Here is a 24,161-nt window from a genome sequence, read left to right as displayed (position 1 = left end):
CTCTCTGACCACTTGCCTTAGCATCCTTTCAGGATGGCTTTTTGATGTTAATGAGCCTTTGGAATCAAGATCAAAACAACTAATGCTGAATAGCCTTTGAGAAAGATGGTAATCCTGTTTGTTTTGAGAGCTCAATACCCTGGCATTGATGGTGAATTGAAAAACACTTAATGGTTCCAACATGACACTGGAGTGTCTTAATTTTTTATGGAGCTGCACTTGGATGACCTTTTATTTGCTCTCAGATTCCTGTAAACTCAGGACCAGTAATCCTTTAAATGAGTCCCTTGTGATTGCTAGGTTTCAAAAGTTGCGATGTTTTTCTTGGTAGTAAATGTGAATTGGCTTCACATGGCGATATGGAGACAGCTGTAGTCCTAAAACACGTGACTATTGCCTTTACTGTCTCAAACATTTGTGCGTGGGGTGTTAGTTTTTTAAGAAATACTTACAACTTTTAGTGCACCAATTTTTGTATGGAGAAGCAAAAATCTGTCAGCTTTAATTTTGTACCATTTCTATTGGTCCATTTGTTATTAACACATAATAAATATATAATATGTCAAATTGTGTCTCTTGGTATCTTCTGATTCCAGAAAAATTGTTCTGTTCCCATCTGGACAGATTATTTGTTGTAGCTCAGGCTTACTTCCTCCAAAAATTGTATGTGAGTCAGAGTTGATACCTCTCTAGACTAACAATGGAGATGACCATTAGAAATAATCCTTCCCTTTTTCTCCCCCCTCCCTTTCCTCATGGGTTCCATACCAGATGTTTGGAGTTTGGTAGCAGATCTGAATCCATTTTTTTCCAACTCTGTTTATAGGCAGTGTTCTGGAATCTAGCTACACACTTTTTGAAGTCTCCAGAAAGCAGGATGGAGGAGCCACCTGGGCTCACACAAAGAAAGAGGGGTCTTACAGACCTCCAGGTTCAGGAAGGGCTGCTAATAATGCTGGAAAAGAAAACAAGGAATTTTTCATACAGATGCAGTTTTAAATGGAAACTTTGGGGCAGTGTAGGTTAATTTAGCCAGTAAGGGCGATGTCTCCTGTCTCAGCCAATGCATAATGACAGATGGCACTATTCATTGAATACTGAATAATATTGTCTGTTTTTAATAATGCGGTTGAATAACTGGTGATGGAGGCTGTATGGAGCTCCAATACATGTTTGGTAAAGAGTGACAGAGTTCATTACACAGTCTCTGGGAAAACCCATATTTATTCCTGTACAAAAATAAGAGTGTCTCGGAGGACTTGCCTTCCGGAGAGCATATAGTCATCACAGCTGAGATTAGACCATTGTCTAACTTCAGAAGAAACCTCTGACACCCAGTTTAAATGCAGAAAACAGATGCGATTGTTTACCTCTGTGAAAGGACCTATAGAAGCAGTAGTCACTGAAATAATGACAAGAAGTAATTTGTTGATTGTAACAACTACTACAGAGAAAGAGACTGTAATTTATGTGCATTATATAAATATTCGTAACACTTTGTCCTTCTTTTGCAGGTTTTTGCACAACAATAGAATAACACACCTTGTACTGGGGACCTTCTCCCATCTGCAGTCCATGAAAAGACTGTGAGTGCTTATAGCTGAAAGTTTGAATGCAAACCACAGTGTAGGACAGGAAGGTCACATGATGCAGGACAGTGTCTTATTCTAAGAGCCAAGCATTATACACAATTGCCCCTCACTGTCTGTAAGCCACTGATAAACTGGGCCTTATTCAGATGTTAAGGCATTGACCATAGTGCACCTGTCTCATGTCGAGCCAAAGTAATTCTACTAAGGAAACTGGACAAAGGAAGAATGAAAGCAATTAAGCAGAATGAATGGAAGCTATTAGTGGTATTTTAATAGGACTGTTCTTGAAGATTCAATGCCAAACCACTTACATTCATGGGGTGGGTTACCTTGCCTAATAGTGTTTTCTTTTATTCAGCATTTTCATTGTCTTTTGTTAAGAAAGAAGTCTTTAGAAAAAAGTTTTACCTTTTTAATGAATCACACCAGGGTCACTTAGGACTAGACATAATATTAATATACAGTAAAGCAACAAGCAACAATGACTGAAATATACAATATGTGTATATGATATGCTGTATCAGTTAGTAAACACTGACTGCCCTTTATTGTTGACTAACCGATAGCATTAAGCTAGTCGGGGGTTGATTTTGTTGCAGTTAATGTATCTGACTGGAGCCTTAATGAGACCTGCTTGTGTCTGTGCAGACGTCTGGACTCAAACACACTGAACTGTGACTGTGAGCTACTGTGGCTGGCAGATCTACTGAAGCAGTATGCAGAGTCTGGCAACGCCCAGGCAGCCGCCACCTGTGAGTACCCAAGCCGACTGCAGGGACGCTCTGTGGCCACTCTCACTGCGGAGGAGCTCAACTGTGGTAAGGCCATTCACACACTATTATATACACCTAATTGTGCTTATATCAGCAGCCCAGAGCAGGAGTATATAAGGCCCTGTCTGGAACAGCTCTGAAGTTCAAAGTGTGGGTGAATGTTTCCTTGAATGGAACTGTGGATGATGCGAGGGATATGTTGAGTTGCTGGAAAGGTCACAGCGGGTCACATCATTTTTGTTGGTATTTTTAAAATGTGGCACTGCTTGTTCTTCTTTTCCAATGTATCAAACCCCAGAAATACTAAATGTAGGTAGCCATGTGTCGTAGAAAAAATCTTCTAATAACATGATGTTAAATTTCATATTTCATGATGTTTATAGCCGCCCCTAATTTACAAGTATAGTATCAATCCATAACATCAGTTGATGGAGAGAAATAATCAAAAGAGTGAGCAACAGAATTAGCAGAATTAAACAAAGTGTAAGAATAGGTCTATATACCATGGGGGACCTATGAGGGTTAAAAACCCTACAGTATTTTCTTCTGTGCCTAACTTTCAATGTGCATGTTCAAGACTATGTTGTAGATCTTCTCTAGTATGATCCATGCTAACCCACACTGTTTTTCTGCACACAGACAAACACTTATAATGAAAATAAGAACTGAGTAATGCCTTTGTCTCTCATGCTATCCTGTAGCATGTGATATTCAGGGGGTCTTAAAGCATGCTAGCTTCTTTGGAGTGTAACGGGTGCTGTAGTGGTTTAGTAGGGTGTGTAAGAAGTGAGTTTCCAGATGTAACACTGTTAGGATATTTAGCCTCCTACTCATAGACTGTTCTGCCAGAGCAGGTAGTGGGTCAAATGCAACTCCCCAAGTCTCAGGCATCTGCTAAGCAAATGAAGGTCAAGCCTACAGGGCTTTCTTTGGAGGTAGGGCTGTCAACAGCAAAGCAGGCCAGGCATCGGACTAATTCATATCAAGTTATTTCCTTTACCTAGCAACGGGGGGCTTTTTTTCTTGCTAAAGCAAGTTTCTTCATGTTTCACTAACAAAGAGTTTGAAAGCTTTCGTGCTGCCTTCAAGTAGTTGTATGTAATCCACATTTTTGTTTCAGAGTTATATTTAAGATCACACAGCGGTTGCCCGTTTACTACAAGAGAGCCACAAACCACTGTAGCTAATTTGCTAGGCAGGCTTGCCCATGCTTGTTAGCGTAATCCATCCCTTAATGTCTCCATAGGCTCCATAGTGGAATGCCTCTGAACACCATCTCACTCTCCCCCACTCTCTGCTCAGGAACAATGCACAGCCAGCTCCAGCAGCTGTCAAAACACGCCACGGCTCAGCGAGACGCTGCCACCCTGGGAGGCAGCAGGCCTGTGTCGCAGGCTGGTGGCATTTTGAGTGTGGCTGGCAAACAGGGCTGTAATTACAATGTCACACAGTGTTAATGGGGTGAGCAGTAGTCTATAGTGCAGAGAGGGCAGGCAGAGTGCCCGCACAGCCATGAACATTCAACCCACACTGTGCTTTCCATGGCATTTTAAGATGGCAGAGCGGGAATGTTTTTATGTGGGTTTGTGCAAGCGAGTTTTTCTTTGTTGGTTTTCAGTTTAGATCTTGCCATTTTTCTTTATAAGAACTACAAAATTGAAGAAACAGCTGACAAACTTAATACCTTAGGAATAATTTCAAACCCCATTCATTTTATCCTCTTGTGATCTCTTATCAGCACTCCAACCTTTTCAGCTAGCTGTTTGAACCATTTTTGGGCTATAATATTTCAAAATGTGCTTTTAACAATAGTATGGAAAAGAATTTGGACAAAACCTGCTCGTCATACCAATAAGACGCCGATTCACATGAAGCTTAGTGTTGCAAATACATTCAAAGTATTTGTAGTAGTTTAAAATGAAACTTTAAACATGAATTATAAAGATAAACAAAACTTAACTGTGTAACTGAGAGCAGCAGGCAGTCATTCTAGACAATAAGTGTTGTGCCCTCCCCCCCAGAATGTTGGCTTCTTGTGTTTGTTCACAACAGTAGCCTCAAAGCTTCAGTTTAAAACTAAAGAAGCAAAATTTGGACACCAAATATTTTGTGTCTGATAAATTAGTAAATAGCTGTTTTATGTTAACAAAATCTCAAAAATGTACATGGTGTAAGATGGCGAGGTGTCCTCAAACTTTTGATAGGCCTTGTAAGACAAAGGAATGCAATATTTTTAATGGAATTTAAAAAAGAAGAATTGTACTCCTCTTGCTGTCTCTGTGTAGAATAGCATGATGGTGATGGGGTTACAGATAAATAAAACCCTTTCACTTTGTCTTATTGGGATTAAATGGAATAAGAAGCCACTACAAACCTGTCTCCTTTGTGGGAATCCTAAAGTGAACTGAAGCCTTGGCTTAGGAGTTTTTCATTACAGCCTTTCATACAGTTGTTTCAGGCTGTGTTAGTACATGCTGTAATAGATGTAATGGCATTAGTGTTGGGTAAACCCCTACATTTGGCACGCAGTAGTTGTCAACATGTCCTTAGTCACCACTGGTCTGGTGTTGAGCCGAGACATCATGGTTGCCCTGTCAGGCGGCCAAGGGAGCCATGCGGCAGAGAAAGGATTCCTGTCCAGCTGGCATGGACATCATCATCACCAACCAGCTGGCCTTCTATGGAGTGATTCTTTCTGTAGCCTTCCTATAGTCCTAAAACTAAATGTTCCTAGCTTGTTCTTGGCTTGGACGAACAGTTCTCGCACAAAAACGTTCCTTGGGGATAAGGTTTTGTGTTATATGGAGGTTCTTCAGTCTTTACAAAGGCTCTTCACACTCACGCTTCACATTTACAATAATGGTTCCTCAAAGAACCTTCCTTAGAAAGGTCTTTTAGGAAACTAAGAGTGGTTCTTCTATGAAATTGTTCCAAAGAACCTTTTTTTGGGACCTTTACTTTTTTTTTTGTTTTTGTTTTTTTTAGAGTTTAGTCTTATAATGTTCTCTTTCTTTCTCTCCTTTTCTGTTCTCCACCCCACCCCCTTCTCTTTTCCCCACATTTTGTTGACCTTCCCCCACCCGTCTCATCGCTGTACTGCGTGTAGAGATGCCCCGGATCACGTCCGAGCCGCAGGATGTGGACGTGACGTCAGGGAACACAGTGTACTTTACATGCAGGGCTGAGGGCAACCCCAAGCCCCAGATCATCTGGCTGAGGAACAAGTAAGAACAACGTGTAGATTCATATTTACGTTTTTTCAATCCTTTCATGTAAGGATAGGAAATATGACAGCGTTATCATTCTACGTTTTTCACCATTTCAGTACAGTCTGTGTGATGCATTCAGAGTGGTTTGATGTGAACTGGTTCATCGTAGAGAAATTTACAGACTCAAATCTTTTTATAGTAATAATGATGGGAACCAGGAGTTGTGATGTCTAAGCCTTATTGCCCTGGTTTTTCTGCCTTGACAATCCTCAGGAAGTGATCTCATTGTGGTTTCTTGTAAAAATTTCATCTGATCAAGCTGCAGAATTGAAAGTGGCTCATATTTGATTGGAAATCAGACAGAATTTCTACATGATCTGGAAAACTCAGAAAAGTCATCTGGAAAATAAGAAAATTGATAAAATGTCCTGGAAATATTAGTGAAGTCCTAGAAAATTGTAAAGGGGCCATTAAGCCATCATGCAATTTTTTAGCACATCTTTGCTGTCAGAACAAAACCCATTTTTTTTTTGTTGTTTAGTTGTTGTTTTAAGTTTTAGATGTTTGAAGACAGCAGCCGTCTAAATTTCACGACAAAAGACCAATAGAAATGGTCCCAAATGATGTAGAATTGCACCTTATTAAGCTTACATTGAAAGGTATAAATACTATTTCCTACACCTGATTATGCTGAGATTGTTAAAAGTGGTACAGTTCCACGTTAAAGAACTCTGACTAACTGCAAAGAGAGCATAATTAGGCCTGGTTAATTGTGCAGCGCAGTATGTGAAACATTAATTAAAAATCATTGTCTTCATAACTTTTGATCATTTTTTAGAACCACTGATTATTTTTTATCTGTTCAGGCTTATCAGACCTCAAAAAAAATGAATGTTGTTATGCATTTAGTGTATTGTATAAAAATAAATGTCTTGAAGTATTGCGATGTTATATTTTTCCCTTTATTGCCCACCCCTACTTAATACAGGGGTGTTTTGCTAACCATCATACCAAGCAACAAGCCTAACAATCACCATGGCAGTGTAACGTTATTGTCAAAGATCATTATTATTATTATCACTAATCTGAAAAAAAAATATGGGGGACATGCACATGATGGGAAGAATGAGGTTACAGGCCACTAGTGACTCCAGATATGTCTTAAGGGTTAAAAAATGGCATGATTTACTAAGGATTATAGTCTCTCTTTTACTTATATATTAAGCATATTAGTCCTGTCGTAACAAATACTAGCAGCTCCAGATTGGAAACACAATGTAAAGGGTAGCTAACATTTTCAGATGGTACATAATAAAAACAGTATAAAAAAGTTATGAGGTTTTGACATGATGGTAACAATTTATTGCACATAGTTTATAAAGCTGATGTGTCTTTTGGAATTGATCATCTTTCATCTTCCTCTATTTTCACAGCAATGCCCTTAACATGCGAGATGATACCCGTCTGAATCTTCTGGAAGATGGCACCCTTATGATTCAGGACCCGAGGGAGACTGACCAGGGCGTGTATCAGTGCATGGCCAAAAATGTTGCCGGCGAGGTTAAAACTGGAGAAGTCACCTTGCGGTACTTTGGAACTCCATGTGAGCCCTCTAGGAGTCTAGTGCTCCTCTCTTCCTCTCTGAATGGTCCATAAATACACGGCTTTCAATTTAGATGCTGAGATCTACCAGATGTTCAGCATTTCCTGTTTGTGCCTTTGGCATTCACTGTGTATGTTTCACTGTCATTCCATGTAGGTCATAATCCAGATCCGTACAGAGTTCTCCAAACTTCAAACTGCTGAGTCTGAAGTTAGGAGAACTTGTCATTTTGGCGATGTTTACATTATAAGCCTTACTGACCACATCTTTCTGTCTTGACAGTTCATGGGAAATGTTCTCACTGTGCATGGCCGCTTATTAGTTACGTATCTGACCAAGAAGCAGATTTGAAAGTGGTTCAAACCTGATTGGAAAAGATCAAACAGGGTTTCCACATGACCTGTAAACCTGGAAATAGAAAGACTAGTTTTCCAGATGTGAAAAACACTTGTAAAATAAGAAAATTGAAAAAATGTTAGCGAAGTCCTAGAAAAGTATACAGGTGGACAATTAAGCCATCAGGATTGCATTTTTAGCATATCATCACTGTTGGAACAAAACCTTTAACATCATTCTGTTTTTTTTTGTTTTTTTGGACATAATTTGAAAACATCAGCTGCCCTCTACAATGTATCAGTAGAGGTACTAAAAGAAACAGTCCAAAATGGCACAGAATAAAAATCTTTTTACCTTAACTTCCATTGATTGAAAGTTAAATATAGTTTTTCCTCGTCCTGTAAAGATACATTTTTTGGAGATATGAGGTTTTGTTCCGACAGTGACAATATTTTAAGCTGTCCATTCTTATCTATTGTGGTTTGGAATACTACAGTGTCACATGTCGACAGATAATAGATGCTGTGTTGGAAGGCCTGGTAGAGTAAGGCTACATTAACACATACTGGCTTCTTCAGTGTGTAACGTTCATTTCTAATATTCCATTATTTCATTAGAGGTTGTATTGTTGACTTTAATGTTAAGGATGTCAGCAGTTGTGCGTCATTTTGATGTGTCGTGTACATTCCTGGAATTTGCCCTTGCAAGTGATTACCTAAAAAATAATAAACAGATTTTTATGTTCACAAGCCTTGAAAAAGTAAAATCTAGGCAACAATTTCAGTTTCAATTTCAATCAAATTTATACCAATTAAACTATGTAATGTGAACACATTTGTTACAAAAAAGAGGAAATTTAAAAATAAAACGAGGGCACCTAAACAAACATACAATGCCATTTTACACCCGGCTTATAGCTAACCTTCAGCAGCTGCAGTGTGAAAGCTTGTTTCTTATTAAATCAAATCAAGTCAAATTTTTATTCATTTACAGATTGAATTTCTGTCGCAGAAGTGAAAAACATGCATTTACCTGCTTTTACTTTTCACCTTGTTATCCTGTGCAGCTCGGCCCAGTTTTGTGATTCAGCCGCAGAACACGGAGGTGTTGGTGGGAGAGAGCGTGACTCTGGAGTGCAGCGCTACAGGCCAGCCTCAGCCACGGGTGTCATGGACCAGAGGAGACCGCAGCCCCTTGCCCAGCGATGTTCGCATCAACATCACCCCCTCAGGGGGTCTCTATATCCAGAATGTTAACCCAGCTGATGAGGGCCAGTACACCTGCTTCGCCAGCAACAACGTGGACACCATTCACGCCACTGCATACATCATAGTGCAGGGTAAGATCAGTGTTTTTAATTCTCTTCAAGAAAGGATAATATTAGTGTTGGTGTAATACAGTAATTAACATCAGTTAATTATCATCAGTTTTCTTATAATATGTTATTTTCGTTAAAGTTGCTCTGAAGTGCTGTGCATCAGTGGGAACATATATGGCAACAAGATAAAAGACAAAAAAAGAAACCAACAAAGGTTCAATTCTGTTTACTCTCTCACTTCTAAAACTAATGCTGATTTAGTCTAACTATAAATCAATTGCACCTCTCTGTACATGTTTCTGCCCCAGCTGTCCCTCAGTTCACAGTGACCCCTCAGGACCAGTCTGTGCTTGAAGGCCATACGGTGGACTTCCGTTGTGAGGCCACAGGGTATCCTCAGCCGGTCATAGCCTGGACACGCAGCGGTAAGACGACATAATGGACTCTTATCTGTCAGACTCCTAAGGGAGGAGTAAAAGAAATGACCGAAAGGAATTTCAGGCAGTCACCTTTAATCCTTAGAAATCTAGAGTTATTGTTGTTATTTTGCTGTTTGTTTGAGTTATATTACATATTTGTTGTGTGTAATCACATAATTAAATGCATAGTTCATTATGTGTTCAATTACCTTTATTCTATTTTCATGTTGCAGTCTTTTTCTGTTTTGTTTCTAACAAAAAAGTATAGTTTATCTTTCTGCAAAACAAAACTGCACACACAACGAGGTTTAATCAGTGTCAAATTTTATTAAATCTCTTGTACTTAAGAACACAAATGTGGTATCCACTAAAAATGTATAATCTGCACTTTTGACAGAAATTCTTTGCTTGTTCTAATGAGCTACAAGTGAGAAATAATTAAACAAAATGTAAAAAAAAAATCATCTCTAGTCATGAAGAAGCTAGGGAATAATAGAAACCATAGTTACATATTTTATCCCAGGCACATACAGCAGTGCTTTTTTAAGCATAAAAATAAGTATCATAGTCTCATAATTTTTTACTGTATATGTTTCACTGTCATCCCATACAGGTCATCCAGATCTGTACAGGTTTTTCCAAACTTCAAACTGCTGAATCTGAATTGCGAGAACTTTTTTACTTTGGCTACATTCACATTATAAGCTTTATTGCCCAGATCTTTCTGCCTCGACAGTTCATAGAAAACATTCTTATTGTGATTGTATGGCCACTTATCCAATACATACCTGATCAGGAAGCGTATATTAAAATGACTCAAATCTGATTGGAAAATATCGGACAGGGTTCCCACATTACCTGAAAACCTGGAAAAGTCATAGAAAACACCTGGAAAATAAAATGAATAACATGTCCTGGAAATATTAATAAACTCTTAGAAAAGTTTAAAGGCGAGTCAACCTTAGGCACTAGCAGCCTTAGTTACATATTTCATCCCAGGCTCACACAGCAATTAATTTATTAATAATTTTAAGCATAAAAATATTTTTTTTTTCCTAGAATGCAAATATCAGAATGTGAATGTCCAATAAAACTTTTCTTTTTCTGTCACAGGTAGTTCTCTCCCAGGTGACAGGCGTCACGTGGTCCTGTCCACTGGCACCCTGCGTATTTCCCGTGTGGCACCTCATGACCAGGGCCAGTATGAGTGCCAGGCTGTCAGCCCTGTTGGCTCTGTTAGAGCAGCTGTGCAACTTAACATCCAACAAAGAGGTAAGATTTAATCTCTAACCTAGCAATCTTCCATCTGCACTCTTGATAGAACACACACTATATTTACTAATATTTACTTGACCTTAAGTACACATCGTGCATGATAGTGTCTGAGCTGTGTTTTTAACAGGGTTTTTATACTTCCCTAGTGATTTAAACATACCAGCGATAGTTTTAGGCAGGCCCTTCACAGACATTTTGGGGACAGGAGCTAAATGTAAAACCTGAACATAGATTAAACTTAAATTAATCCACAGCACATAGAAGACACTCTTTTTACTCGTTTTAAGAGCTCCACAGCTATTTTTTATTTTTTTTTTTTACAATAACACAGACTTGGAATTTCCAGTGCTGTGGTGATGTGTGCATTCGTGACAGGTCGAAGTTAACTGAAGCAGAATCATCCCAGGCACTCAGTACTGCACCAGAGGGGGTGCCTTAGAGCGATGAAGCTTGTGGTACCTGAGCCGACCCATTCCAGGGGCAAAAGTTGATCTTGAAGAATGGCCATGTAAATCACAATTATTATACATGCTGACCAAGACAACACTTGTACAGTCTGACAGGATAAGCACAGGGGCTCAAGCCCCCAAGGATCTCTCTGTTTAAGTACCTGGTTTTAGGTACATCTAGGTAAACGTTACTTCTATATAAATGTATGCAGTGAAGCAAAACAACGTTAGTCAAGGAGCTCTGTGCAAGATACAAGACACTCAGTACAAGTAACCGAGACATAGACTACATATACTGAAGCTAAACAAGACTATGCTGGGCAGTATTTAATCACAGTACAGTAAATACACACAATGCAACACACAAAGTAAGAGCCTCTTGTGAGCCAGTTCACTGGTAAGGTGAAAGAAGCAATAAGATAGCAAAGATAGCAATAAGATGGCCAAAGACCAGAGTCTTTGTTTTGCCAGAACTACACCCACTTATTTCCTGCTGCCTGAGCTTCATGACTCATGCAAATTCGCCGATTTAAGTTAAAGTTTCCCATGTGCTGATGTGAATAAACAGCAAAACATTATTTCTTTGTTTATACATCTTTTTGGCATGAAGAATGCATAAAACTGACTTGCAGTAATGTTTTCCAGTCCCACTCTGACTGCACATTAACTATACCACATTTGATTAGAGCTAAAAAGACTGCTTTGGAAATATTGACTTCAAACATTCCCAAGGTTAGTCCTGGGTGGTATTGATTAAATACAGCATCATGGTATTTTACAAATGTATTACAGTATTAAGTTGTACATTTATTTGTTAATAGAGTTAATAAACGTATATGTTCTTAGTGCTGGTTTTATGTGCTTAAGCAACTTCTTACAAGCCCAGCTTGTTTTGATTTAACTGTTTTGTTCCACTTTCCTTTCTTAAAATTACCCAAGGGGTCCTAACTCAGTATTATAAGCCAGAGTTAACCAGTAAATCAGACAGAAACCCAATTTAGCGTTTATGCTTTTTGGATCACAACAGGTAAAAGCATTACAATTAGCCAGTATGAACGACATATTGCCTAGAACTTTCCTAGGTGTTGACCACCCCCCATATAAACATTACAAGGGTCCACAAGTTACGAAAAAGTTAGAAAAAGAATACGATGTCATTTAAAGTCATGACCCCTGTAATCCCCCCAAGTTGTTGGGCATGAAGTCAAGCTTTCATTTGCAGAGTGGACTGATGAAAAGAAAGGCTCTGTGTGCTTCTTCTGTGAAAGCTGAACCTCAGCACTTTCTCAGCACCAGCAGAGTCAGGGGGCTTAAAGGCTCACCATGAAGGGGAGGTTGGGATCCGACCCCTCGAGCTAATTTGTCGTTTACTCACAAGGGAGGGCTACAATTACAAGAACAATGCCCCCATAAAGTCTCAATGACAGACATGTGGCAGGGTCTCTCTGTGTATTTTAAACCACCTCTTAACTGAAATTACAGGCTTGTGGAACAACCCAGGAAAGCACATGGCTCTATAATTCCCTCATGACAAGATGTTTTCCATGTAGTAATGGTTGTTAACACAAAACACCAAAGTGCATGCTGCATAATGCCCGCCTTCATAAACATGTAAACTAGGGCAGGGTTTCCACCCACGGTGACATGGGAGTAGTAGAAAAAAAGAGGTTGTGACAAAAGTTTGGCCACGCCTGATTGAATGCTTTTTCATAATCTTAAAGGCATTTAAATCTAAAAGTCTGTGCTTAAATGCTCAAATACAAACTTCGACCTCCCCCCAACAAGTTGTTTTCAGCAGTCACCAGTGTGAAAGGATCAGCGTCCTAGTTGGATCCTTTTGAAGCTTCTGGAGAGGCACAAAGGGGCAACCTACTTTATTATAAAATTATGAAGAATCTTAATCATAAGAGTTTTGATTTGTTTATATTATATAATATTTATTATTGTAAATAAAGAAACTCCTTCTGAGTGTTACTTTGTACTAGTTATAGTAGAACAGTAGTTTTCTACCAGTCTACAGTAACCAAAAGAGAAGAGTTGCATAGTGGGGTGAAAATAATATATAAGTTTTATTAACTTTGTGGTGTTATGGGTCTCTCTTTTAAAAGCTACAGTGTTATTTCAGTGGCAGTTCAGATGTGTTTTGTATTTCTTAGTTAAGAACAGCAATGAAAACACATTCCTCCTTAAAGTAAATCACCTCAGCCCTGAGTTGCTTCACTCTGATTACTTAACTCGAAGCCATGTGTTCTGTGTGCAGGTTTCTTCTTGCTGAGTGTATCTTTTATAATCTGTTTGTTGTTTATGGAAGTTTATGCACTGTGGATGCTTTGCGGGCTGTAATCATTAACACATGTTTTTAAATCATCAGTAACGCCTGTTTTCACAAATGCTCCAAGGGACATGACGGTGGAGTCTGGCACGGATGTCCAGATTCCATGCAGCGCTCAGGGAGAGCCCACACCGGTCATCACCTGGAACAAGGTGAGAGCGTCTGGCTGATCCGATGGCTTATAGTACTTTGGACAGTTTATCCAGTAGGGCTGTAATCTCTGACCTGACAGTGATTACGATTATTTAGGAAATCAGAGTGTTCTGAGTTTTTTTCAGTGTCATTAAGCATTAATTATGTTTAAGTAGTTTTTACTATGGTTTCTAACTTTGTATTTCATATACACAAAATGTGTGATGCATTTGTGAAAACATGCGTACATTACTGAGATTCTGCAATGTTTTCTTGCTACAGCCCAGGCTGTGCTAAAATATCCCCTTTTTTATGAATTTTGTGGGTCCACGTGGGTTTATTTTAGAGCAGGGAAAACGCAGAGCCTTTTTAAAAGTCTTGTGACATTTTGTGAATCGAGATAGTTGTGATGTGTCTAAGAATCAGCTATTTTTCCAGTGCCTTATAATCAATGATTATACTCCAAAATCAAAGAAGTCGACTCAGCATCATCAGAACGATGCATTAATGCATTTTTGCACCCTTATAATTCAGCAGTCATACTACATGAAAGAAAATGTATCTAGGTGTACTTTTCAAAAGTGCATTTAATATGAAAAGTACATACTTTTAATGCATACTTTAGTACATACAAAATGTATTGTGTTAGAGCAACTTACAACAGCTTGGGTATATTTAAATTGTAATTAAGCTATGATTAAATATATATTAAATGCATTTAGTTGTGCTTTTGATTGCTTTTATCGGATAACCCACAAAAGTCGATTTAAGTGTGTAATTTGTAGGCATAACCGTTATTGCACTTGGAACATATTATAAATAGACTACTGAACATATTGATACACTTCAGTCCTACTTATTGACTTACTGAATTATATTGCAACTAAAATGCTTTTAAATGCATTTTAAGTTACATTTCAAAGTCTGGAATAACACGCATACTTAAATTATATTTAAGAAATTTTGGAATTCCTCTTAACTACAAGTGTTTTTCAGTTCTAAGTTGGAACAACTTATTTTGTAGTGAAGTTAACTTTGATTGTTAAGACACATTCTTCTACATATGAAACATCTTGGGTGTACCAACATCTGTATTTGATTGCTAGTTAGTTTGAGTTATAGTAAGTATTATGCAGTGTGCTAAAGCACTAAAGCACACTTTAAAAGTCATGGCTTTAGAATATACTAATATATTCTAAATAGTTAACTTGACAATTAAAAAAATGGCAATAAAAAATTCTTCAGTATGTTAAGAAGTGTATTTCTGTACAGCACACTAAAGTATTGCTTAGAGTGTTAAAAAATATATACTTTTTAAAAAACACAAATATATATTTTAAATGTATTTCCATAAAATACATGAAACAAAAAAAATGTACTTTTGATCTGCAGGATGGTGTTCAGGTGACAGAGAGTGGGAAGTTCCACATCAGCCCTGATGGTTATCTGGAGGTGCATGATGTGGGCCTTGCCGATGGCGGTCGTTATGAGTGTGTGGCTCGTAACTCCATTGGCTTCTCATCAGCTGGCATGGTGCTAAGTGTGCAAGGTACAGTAAGAGCCAACTGCGTAATTCTGAGCCCAGCCTTTACTGGTCTGGCTGCCTCTTACTCTCTTCATCCTTGCAGTTTGTGACGTTTTCTTGGCCCACTGGAACCATATTTATACATTTGGAAGAACCTTGGAATCTTGCCTTAAAGTGATATTTTTCAAATGATATAAGAAATTTCTGAATGTCATTCTCAGTCAAGTATAACATAGTGTTCGCTGTTAGATGTGTTTATCATTTACAGTATATTTTTTAGACTGTAGACACAGATTCTTTAGAGAATGCTGTTTTTCTACTCAATGACCCTCATAAGAATGATCCATTATATTGCTACTATCCTAACTACTTTGGCACAATCTTGTGCTTTTAGGCCCACTGCCTAAATCTCTAAATCTGTTTTATGTTAGATGGCCCTGTTAATGTTACACTGTCACAACAAGCTGAAGGTTATGGTTGGAAATATCAGGCGACGGATCGCATGGCATACTAAAACGACTTCAAGTCGGTCATTATAAGAGTCATTTCTACCAAAATAAAGTAAGAAATCATGTTATGTATCAAATTCTTGAAGAAGCTCTTAGTCTGGCGATGGTGTGCATTTGTAATAGAATGAGTGAATAGACCTGAGTAGTCTAGACTGCCACTTTATGGCCCTCCTGCTAGAGTCCAGTTTCCTCAGCTGTTTGTTTTAGGGCCCCGACACACCAAGCCAACTGTTGGCCATTGGACGCTGTCAGGTCATTGGTGAGCACCAGTAGCCGACCGTCGTAGTTTGCGTGTTTTGGCCAATTGGCTCTAATTGTCTCTCATCAGCTCTGTTTTGTCCATGTGAGCATGTTGCATCGGGCTCGGCCATAAAGCAGAATTGAGAATCAGTGCATGAGGAGAAAAACAAAAGAGAGCAACAGTAGTGCGAGTAGCAATGTTTTATAACTAGAGATGGACATTTTTGCTATTCGAGTGCCCAGATTTTTAGACAAACAGTATTTGAATGTCGTATTTCCAACATGAAAATATTTAATCTTCTTATAAATAAACACAAACACACAGGAGCCCTGAAAGTGCTGTAATTACTTGGAAAAATACAACATAGGATACTCAGTCTTTTCATTGATCTTATGGATTATGGACATGCACAAACTTTGCATTTTATTTCACTGTTTGATGTACAAACATTCACTATTAAGTATCCCTTTCGCTCACCCAGTGCCAAGCTAACAGTGGTTTCCTCTTCACTGTCACTCAAAAATGTGATACTTGTAAGACTTTCAAAAAATATATTGTTTCCTTTGTTAGCTGCAGTCTTTGCAATGTGATCAAGCACAACATTTTACAGGAGACACTGAGCTGACAGAAAGTGATCATCAGTTGTCCTTTGCTGGTACTAGTTTTTTCTCATCAGCTTGGTGTTTCTGTGTCCATATTCTCTGGCCACTTGTCATAGTTTTTGTTGTTGGTAGGGTCAGTCAATCTCATAATTGACGTCATAAGTGACGTCTTGAGCCAAGTTAAGATTGTCTGAGAGCACAAACCATGTAGTTTATGTGTGAATATAAACTATATTAATGTGCATTACTGTACCTTTATTTCTTAGTTAACTCAGGTAGCAGGCCTATATTAAAGCAAACTCTTATTTCCTCTGTGTTTACATAAATTTTGTAGGTACCTATAGATACCATATCTGTGGTCTCAGCACTTAGTGGACTTGTATTGTTATTACCTTTTACAGTGTTATAATACTTTTAAAGCAGTAACTGAAAACTAAAACTAATATGTTGTTTTGGTATCTCTGAGAGTTTTTGCAAATGTTATGGAAATTGTGTTGATGGCCAATATTTCTCTTTGTTTCTCCAGTGCGTCAGGTCAGCAGGGAGGGCGATCCATTTGTCTCCACTTCTATTGAGGAGGCCATTCGCAGTGTAGACAGCGCTATAGACTCCACCAGAAGGCACCTCTTTGACGGGTAAGCTCACATTCTCTGCTGTTATCGCACCACCAGGCATATAAAAACACTTCTCGCTCCTGTGAGTCATACTGGTGTAATGTTTAAGGAATTTAGCAGGACTTGGACTTTGGCTTATGGCCTTTTCCACTTTTACCATTCCTAACTAGTTGCTGTTTGGACTCTACCAGCTGTTGCGTTGTGTTTGCTGTCTGTCAAACAGCATGCCAGTCTGTGTTGGATCATCAACACTGTTTGTGTTGCTAAGGAAATGACTGCTGATGGTTTGTTTCAGTGATTTAGTGGTCTGTTTCACACAAGGCGTTTGCCAAAGTAGCTGCCAAAGTAATGGAAACACTTGAGTATTGTGGGAGTCCAAGTTATATGAAAGCAGGTGCATAAATACAGGTGTTGTTTGTGAGCTCAGCAATTAAACTATCACCCTAACACATGATAAAAAATTGTGTTAAAGCCTTTTTTGTCTTGATGTGATTGGCTTTTTCCAGGATGACAGTAATAGAGTTTCACAGTACAAATATTATGAAGTAAACTGGAATTTTAAAGCAGATCATTTTTATAAAATAGTATTCATAGGTTTTGTTAGTGGAACTTTTACTGAATCCCCACTGATGCTCTGAGATTTGGTTTACATGTGATGTAATTTTGGGCATTACTGTACATAAGTTGCTTTGTTAACTCAGGGAACACGTATATGTGACTGTGACTTCTTTTATGTTCCTCATTTATTCAAGTGTTTCTGTAGTTAACAGCATGAAACTGAACTTGCCTTGTTTCAGTGTGTGTTTATATTTGTAGTTCAGTTTCTTTTGTCTGGACAAATGCAGAAAAGTTTGCATTTTAGTTCTGGTTTGTTTAGCATTCACACTAACATGTCTGACGTTGAACCAACAGATATAAATAGAAATCATTTGGGAAGAAATGTTTGTGTGTCTTGTTTTGTTTTTGCCTTGTCATATTCTGTAGAGGCACAAGAGGCAGTGCGTTGCAATGGTTACCATGTTTTTCCCACCATGTATAGCAGAGTGAAATCACTGTAACACATGGCCTCAGTTACCTTGCTGCTTTTACAGCACAAACTTTTATAGCGCACTAATATATAATATAATTAGTGTGTGTGGCCATATTTTTTCCTCAATTGTGTTTTAAAACTGTAACTATGCATTAGATGATAAAACTCCTTGTGTTTAGGTCTGTCACAATTATGAAAGAAGCTGATAATTATTTGCCATATAAATAATTGATTAAAAATTGAATTGTCTTTTTTTGTTAATTGTATGCAGCTATTAAAGTACAAGCCTAACATGGTCAGATTGGAAGGTTAGCTGTGTTGCTTCCTAGCTCTCGTACTTGCTAGCTCCCAACAGAGAACAACACAGCACCAGATCAAATAAACCTTACTCACCTCTGCCCTCTATATGTACTGCGGCACAAGTCAGAACTTTCGTTTTTCAGCTTTCTTTTATTTACATGTATTTGTCTCAACTCATCGGATGAAAAAGCAACCATTTCATTCTATTTGTTGTGTAAACATATGATTGGGAAAGCTGTGGAGAATAATGTGGGGAATAATTGTGGTCAGCTCAAATAATTGAGATCGGGCAGTTGTGTCAAAAGGCCTACATGTGTCAAAAGAGTATTAGAATTTTGTCTGTTGCACAAAGCAAAAAAAGATCTGTAGAGAGGTTAACGACAGTTCATCCCGCATTTGGTCCATTTAGACATCTTTAGTCCGTTTTGCATTAATATTTGAACCACACGGCACTGGACTCGTTCGGTAGCTGACTGAAACTGACCTTCTCAAGGGCTCTCGGTCCACTTTTTTTGGTTTGCACCAGGGTTTGAATGGCAGTGTCCTTACTTGTTCTAATGAACCACACAAACACCAGGGTTCATTTTAATCAAACCAAGTGTGAACACACCCTTAAAGCACTAATCATTTTTGACATGCATTGTTTCTGGTATCTCGTAGTGGCTATATCTTGTAAGAATGCAATTGGATGCCTAATTCCTAATATGCTTAATTAGTAAATCACTTCTTAAAAGTAGATCAAACTTTTTAACCACGAATGGCAGATTAGTGCAGCATATAAAATTTGTAATTAGACCTAATGTAATGTAATAGGCACATAGTGATGCCCCCCCCCCTCGGGCTGCTTTCTACTGAATGGTAACTCTACACTCACAAATCCAGTCAGCTCTAATCTAATAATCCACAGGATTTGTGATAATTGTCTTGAGGTTTGCTCTGCTATTAATTTCCTGGTGGCTCTCTGTGCTATCCAGCCATAGGGACTTTAGTGGTAGTCTGTCTGACAAACTAACTGCCAGAATCACTCACTGTGGACCACAAGGCTTCTAATTATCTTAATAATTTCACCATCAATATTGTGGAAAAAGCCTTAGCTGGTCATGCAGTTGCTCTTCACATTCCTACAAGGCTAATACATGTTTAGTCAGTAGAAGGAAAAGTTCATTTAATGATAATCTGTCACTTTTCATGTGAAAGGCTATGGGTGTGTATGTTTGTTAATGTACTGTACAAAAAACTATTTGGGTCGGATGCAAATCCAAGATAAAAAAAAGAACACACCCATGTTGTAGACAATGTTTTAGCATTTTAATGATAAATGATGCTGCTGCTCTGAGTCAGTGCATGATTAAGGATGCTCACTGTCGTGTCTAGAACAGATCAGACAATTATATAATTCTACCTAAACAGAGACGTTAGCAAAGAAGTGGGGTCAATCTCTCTGTATCTTAGTGGTTCTAACAGCTTGACTGCAGTGTCCACTGCTGCCTGTGCCATCGTGTACATTTTTCTTACGTTTTATTTTTTTTTCCCCTGAGGTCCGCTTATGACATTTGCATGGTTTTATGTACCTTACCTTACCACCTGACCATTTTGCAACATCTGTTTATCCATACAGAATTTTTTTTTTTACTGGGCCTGTAGGACTGATATATGTACCATGAGTTCTGGTTAGCTGTCCTGTATTGTGCCTCAAAAAGCAGTCTGTGCTGAAACACCCCTTTTAACTTCAGCATGAATAGGCGGGGCTAAACTGTTGTAAGCTGAACAGGTGTATGTAAATGTGTTAGTTTATGTGACATCACAAAAAAAATGCAGAAATGAAAACAGGATGTTTTTGCTGCTTAGTTTACATGGAGAGTGAATGGGATGTTCTGTTACATAAAAAGTGTTGAAATACTACATCAAAATCTTTAAAATTAAAAAAAATTATTCAAAACAATTTCAGTGTTGTGGACCCTTTAAAATGCGTTGCATGGTCTGCAGTGGTCTGCACTCTCGTCAGTAAAATGATTTGTAGTCGTGTCCAGAGGAAGAAACACATGTTTCTTCCTCTGCACACAGAGTAAGCAGATGTTCTACTTAAAGTGACATCTGAATTAGGGTAGTTTAACCGTGCAAGCATTATGATTAAAAAAAGAGAAGCATATTGAAGTGAAGATAGTCAAGTGCCACATCTTTGCCATTTAATTACTGCAGCCACATAAAATCTAAAACTTATTCATGGAGAATTTAAGTGTTTAGTTAACTGTTACATAGAGACGTGTACATCTTACCAATCACAGTCAATTCACAGTATGTAGTGCTGTATGTACTGGAATGAAAATGAGTACAAATGCTTGCACTTATTTTTTTCTGTTTTTCTCCTCCATCTTTCGGGCAGCTCCCCCCGGACCCCTGGTGAGCTGCTGGCTTTGTTCAGATATCCACGGGACCCTTACACAGTGGGACAGGCCAGAGCCGGCGAGATCTTTGAGCAAACCCTTCTCCTCATTCAGAGGCACGTCAACCAGGGTCTGATGGTGGACACCAATGGAACAGGTACCTCAGAGTACAATCATCTGTTGAACATTGTGATTGTGCTTGTTTTTGTTGTTTTAACTTTGGTTTGTTAAAAGGAACTTGGCAGCATTTTAATGAGTTTATCCGTAAGTGTGTAGCAAAGTTATGTTTCAAAGGGCAGTAAGTTCAGCTAACTTATTGGACACTGTGGCGCTTTGCACTGCCAAGGGGAGGCCTCACTGTTTTTACTGCTTATGACAACAGCCAAGCTCTCGTAGTCACACTGTGCCCTGACCAAGCAGAGGCATTTTGACCAGTCAGCACTGAATAGCTGGGCCTTTTTGGACTGTAATAACTTTAATCATTATTTCACTTTCATACTATTCAGATGCAGCTTTATTTACTGTGCAAGCATGATCACACAGACAAACAGAAAGGGAAAATAAAATAAATAAAAATATTTAAGCAGGCACTCCCCTATACAGACACGCTCACTGTGTAAAGCAGGGAGTAGGCTGATGGGACGAGTTCCAGTCTGTGTAATCATTATCCTCAGCTGACTGTTCACATCAGTTTTGGATGCATAGTAAATTTTTCTTATACAGCTCTTTACAGAGCTTGGATATCCAGTTAGATACATCGTGGTTAGGTGCACATAGCTTCTACAACGATACATTATAGTTATAATATTTGTACCAGCAATATGGAATATGCTCAATTTACATCCTTTCCTACTTTCAAAATTGCACAGATGTCATAAGCCACCTGAGAAAATTAAGCTATTTACTTGGTAAAATACTAACATAAGAACATATACAAGTAAACAATAAAACAATAGTCTGTCAGTGCGTTAGCTTAACTTAAACCTTCAAACCTGCCCATTATTTAAATGCGGCATCCAACAAGTAGGCCCGGTTTAAATACCCTTTTTATTTTACCTCAAATATCTTTTTTATTTACATATGCCCATACCTTTTTTTTTTTACTTTACCCCACTGGCTACTTGGAGCACAAGGGAAGGAGGTTACAGTGAAGACTCACCCTTGACTAGGTTAACATCAGTGCGCTAATCAGTTCTCCATACAGCTTTGCCACGCACTTTTAACGTTTAACGACAAGTTCTGAAGTCGACACTTATTTTCTGAGGGCTCATCTAACACCCTTTACTTGAGCTTGTAAAGTGATAGAACGACCCTTAAGATGGCATCAGGGATTCTCCCAGGGAGAAATGGTTTGGCCAAGTGGACGAGAGCATGTTAAAACTGGTATTGAAACGGGTAGCTAGTCTGGCTAATCATTTTTATTGTATTTGTTGTAAGCCATGCTTCATAAAATTTAATCAGGTATGCTGGTGGTGGAATTCCGTGCAATGCCTGGAACTGCATCAAGAAGAGAAACCAGCTCAGAACATTTGAATAGATTGTAATGACTGTAATTGTAATGTTTATTAGTATTCATTCTAATCTAATATAGTATTATTTTTTACAAGCAAATATACATTTGCTACCCAGTCAAACAGTTTTAAGCAGTTACCTCAGGTCACCTAAGACTTCTGCACTGTACAGTAAGTCTGAGGAACCTTTCTGTGCCTAAATGTTTATTATAACCCTCTCCTAGCTTTCCGCTACAATGATCTGGTGTCACCCCACTTCTTGGACATGATCGCCAACCTGTCCGGCTGCACAGCACACCGCCGCTTCAACAACTGCTCGGACATCTGCTTCCACCAGAAGTACCGAAGCCACGACGGCACCTGCAACAACTTGCAGCACCCTATGTGGGGCGCCTCGCTCACCGCATTCGAGCGGCTGCTGAAGTCTGTCTACGACAATGGCTTCAACCTGCCACGCGGGGCCACAGAGAGACACCACAATGGCTTCCCCTTGCCCCTGCCCCGCCTGGTCTCCACCACCATGATAGGTACGGAGACCATCACTCCAGATGATCGATACACACACATGCTCATGCAGTGGGGCCAGTTCCTGGACCATGACCTTGACTCCACTGTTGTTGCTCTCAGCCAGTCCCGTTTCTCTGATGGTCAGCTTTGCACCTCAGTGTGTACTAATGACCCTCCCTGCTTTCCAATCATGTTCCCACCCAATGACCCGCGGCAGAGGCGAGGCGGGGCACGCTGCATGTTCTTTGTGCGGTCCAGTCCTGTGTGTGGCAGTGGCATGACCTCGTTGCTCATGAACTCTGTGTACCCACGTGAACAGATCAACCAGCTGACATCTTACATTGATGCTTCCAACGTGTACGGGAGCTCACAGCACGAGGCAGAGGAGATCCGTGACCTGGCAGGCCACCGTGGTCAGCTGCGACAGGGCATCGTCCAGCGCACTGGGAAAGCCCTGCTGCCCTTTGCCACTGGACCCCCTACTGAATGCATGCGGGATGAGGGTGAAAGCCCTATCCCTTGCTTCCTGGCTGGAGACCACAGGGCTAATGAGCAGCTAGGCCTGACCGCTATGCACACAGTGTGGTTCCGCGAGCACAACCGTATAGCTGCCGAACTTCTGCGGCTCAACCCGCACTGGGACGGAGACACTATCTACCATGAGGCTCGCAAGATAGTAGGAGCCCAAATGCAGCACATCACCTACAGCCACTGGCTGCCAAAAATACTAGGCGAAGCAGGCCTGAAAATAATGGGCGACTACCAAGGCTATGACCCCAACATCAATGCTGGTGTCTTCAACGCCTTTGCCACTGCCGCGTTCCGCTTTGGACACACTCTCATTAACCCCATTCTGTATCGGCTGAATGAAAATTTTCAACCCATCCAACAGGGCCACATACCTCTACACAAGGCCTTCTTCTCCCCTTTCCGTATTGTAAACGAGGGAGGCATCGATCCTCTACTGCGTGGGCTGTTCGGTGTGGCAGGGAAGATGAGAGTAACCACTCAGCTGCTCAACACAGAGCTGACAGAGCGTCTCTTCTCAATGGCCCATGCTGTGGCCCTGGACCTCGCAGCCATGAATGTCCAGCGAGGTCGTGACCACGGTATCCCCCCCTATAACGACTACAGAGTGTTCTGCAACCTGACCTCTGCACAGACATTCAGTGACCTGAGAAATGAGATTAGAAACCCCACAGTTCGGGAGAAACTGCAGAGGTAAATGAGATCTGAATTCACTTATGTAAACTTTTAAAGGAATACTGCACTGAAAAATCTAATTTTTTTCCTTCTTACCTAATGTAGTCGATCAGTCACAGATTTTGTAGCACTGAAGGCTGTTGTAGCTAACAGTTAATGGAAATATACACCTCACTGATTAGTATCATGCTTCAGACACTTTTAGCATCAACTTCAGGCAGGCTGATTAGCTGCATTTGGGATAAGGAATAAGTGATGTAAGCATAATTGTATGATTTTCCCTTTTAAATAGAAGAG

The 24,161-nt window shown here is 39.5% G+C and overlaps 1 protein-coding gene across 1 annotated transcript in view; it reads left to right on the top strand.

Annotated features, from left to right (window-relative positions):
* Positions 1 to 24,161, top strand: part of LOC118823319 (peroxidasin) — a 76,775-nt gene that overhangs the window by 39,848 nt on the left and 12,766 nt on the right. Inside the window, exons 6-17 of the mRNA XM_036592840.1 lie at positions 1,515 to 1,586; positions 2,241 to 2,410; positions 5,472 to 5,589; positions 7,008 to 7,177; positions 8,580 to 8,852; positions 9,140 to 9,256; positions 10,364 to 10,522; positions 13,346 to 13,458; positions 14,831 to 14,987; positions 16,842 to 16,950; positions 20,643 to 20,800; positions 22,379 to 23,882. Of these exons, the coding sequence (XP_036448733.1) occupies positions 1,515 to 1,586; positions 2,241 to 2,410; positions 5,472 to 5,589; positions 7,008 to 7,177; positions 8,580 to 8,852; positions 9,140 to 9,256; positions 10,364 to 10,522; positions 13,346 to 13,458; positions 14,831 to 14,987; positions 16,842 to 16,950; positions 20,643 to 20,800; positions 22,379 to 23,882 (3,120 nt within the window). The remainder of the gene's footprint in view (positions 1 to 1,514; positions 1,587 to 2,240; positions 2,411 to 5,471; positions 5,590 to 7,007; positions 7,178 to 8,579; positions 8,853 to 9,139; positions 9,257 to 10,363; positions 10,523 to 13,345; positions 13,459 to 14,830; positions 14,988 to 16,841; positions 16,951 to 20,642; positions 20,801 to 22,378; positions 23,883 to 24,161) is intronic.

Source organism: Colossoma macropomum, unplaced genomic scaffold (assembly GCF_904425465.1).
Source record: "Colossoma macropomum unplaced genomic scaffold, Colossoma_macropomum, whole genome shotgun sequence".
Classification (NCBI taxonomy): Eukaryota; Metazoa; Chordata; class Actinopteri; order Characiformes; family Serrasalmidae; genus Colossoma; species Colossoma macropomum.
Note: the sequence above shows the minus strand (reverse complement) of the source record. Positions and strands in the feature narration are given on the sequence as shown.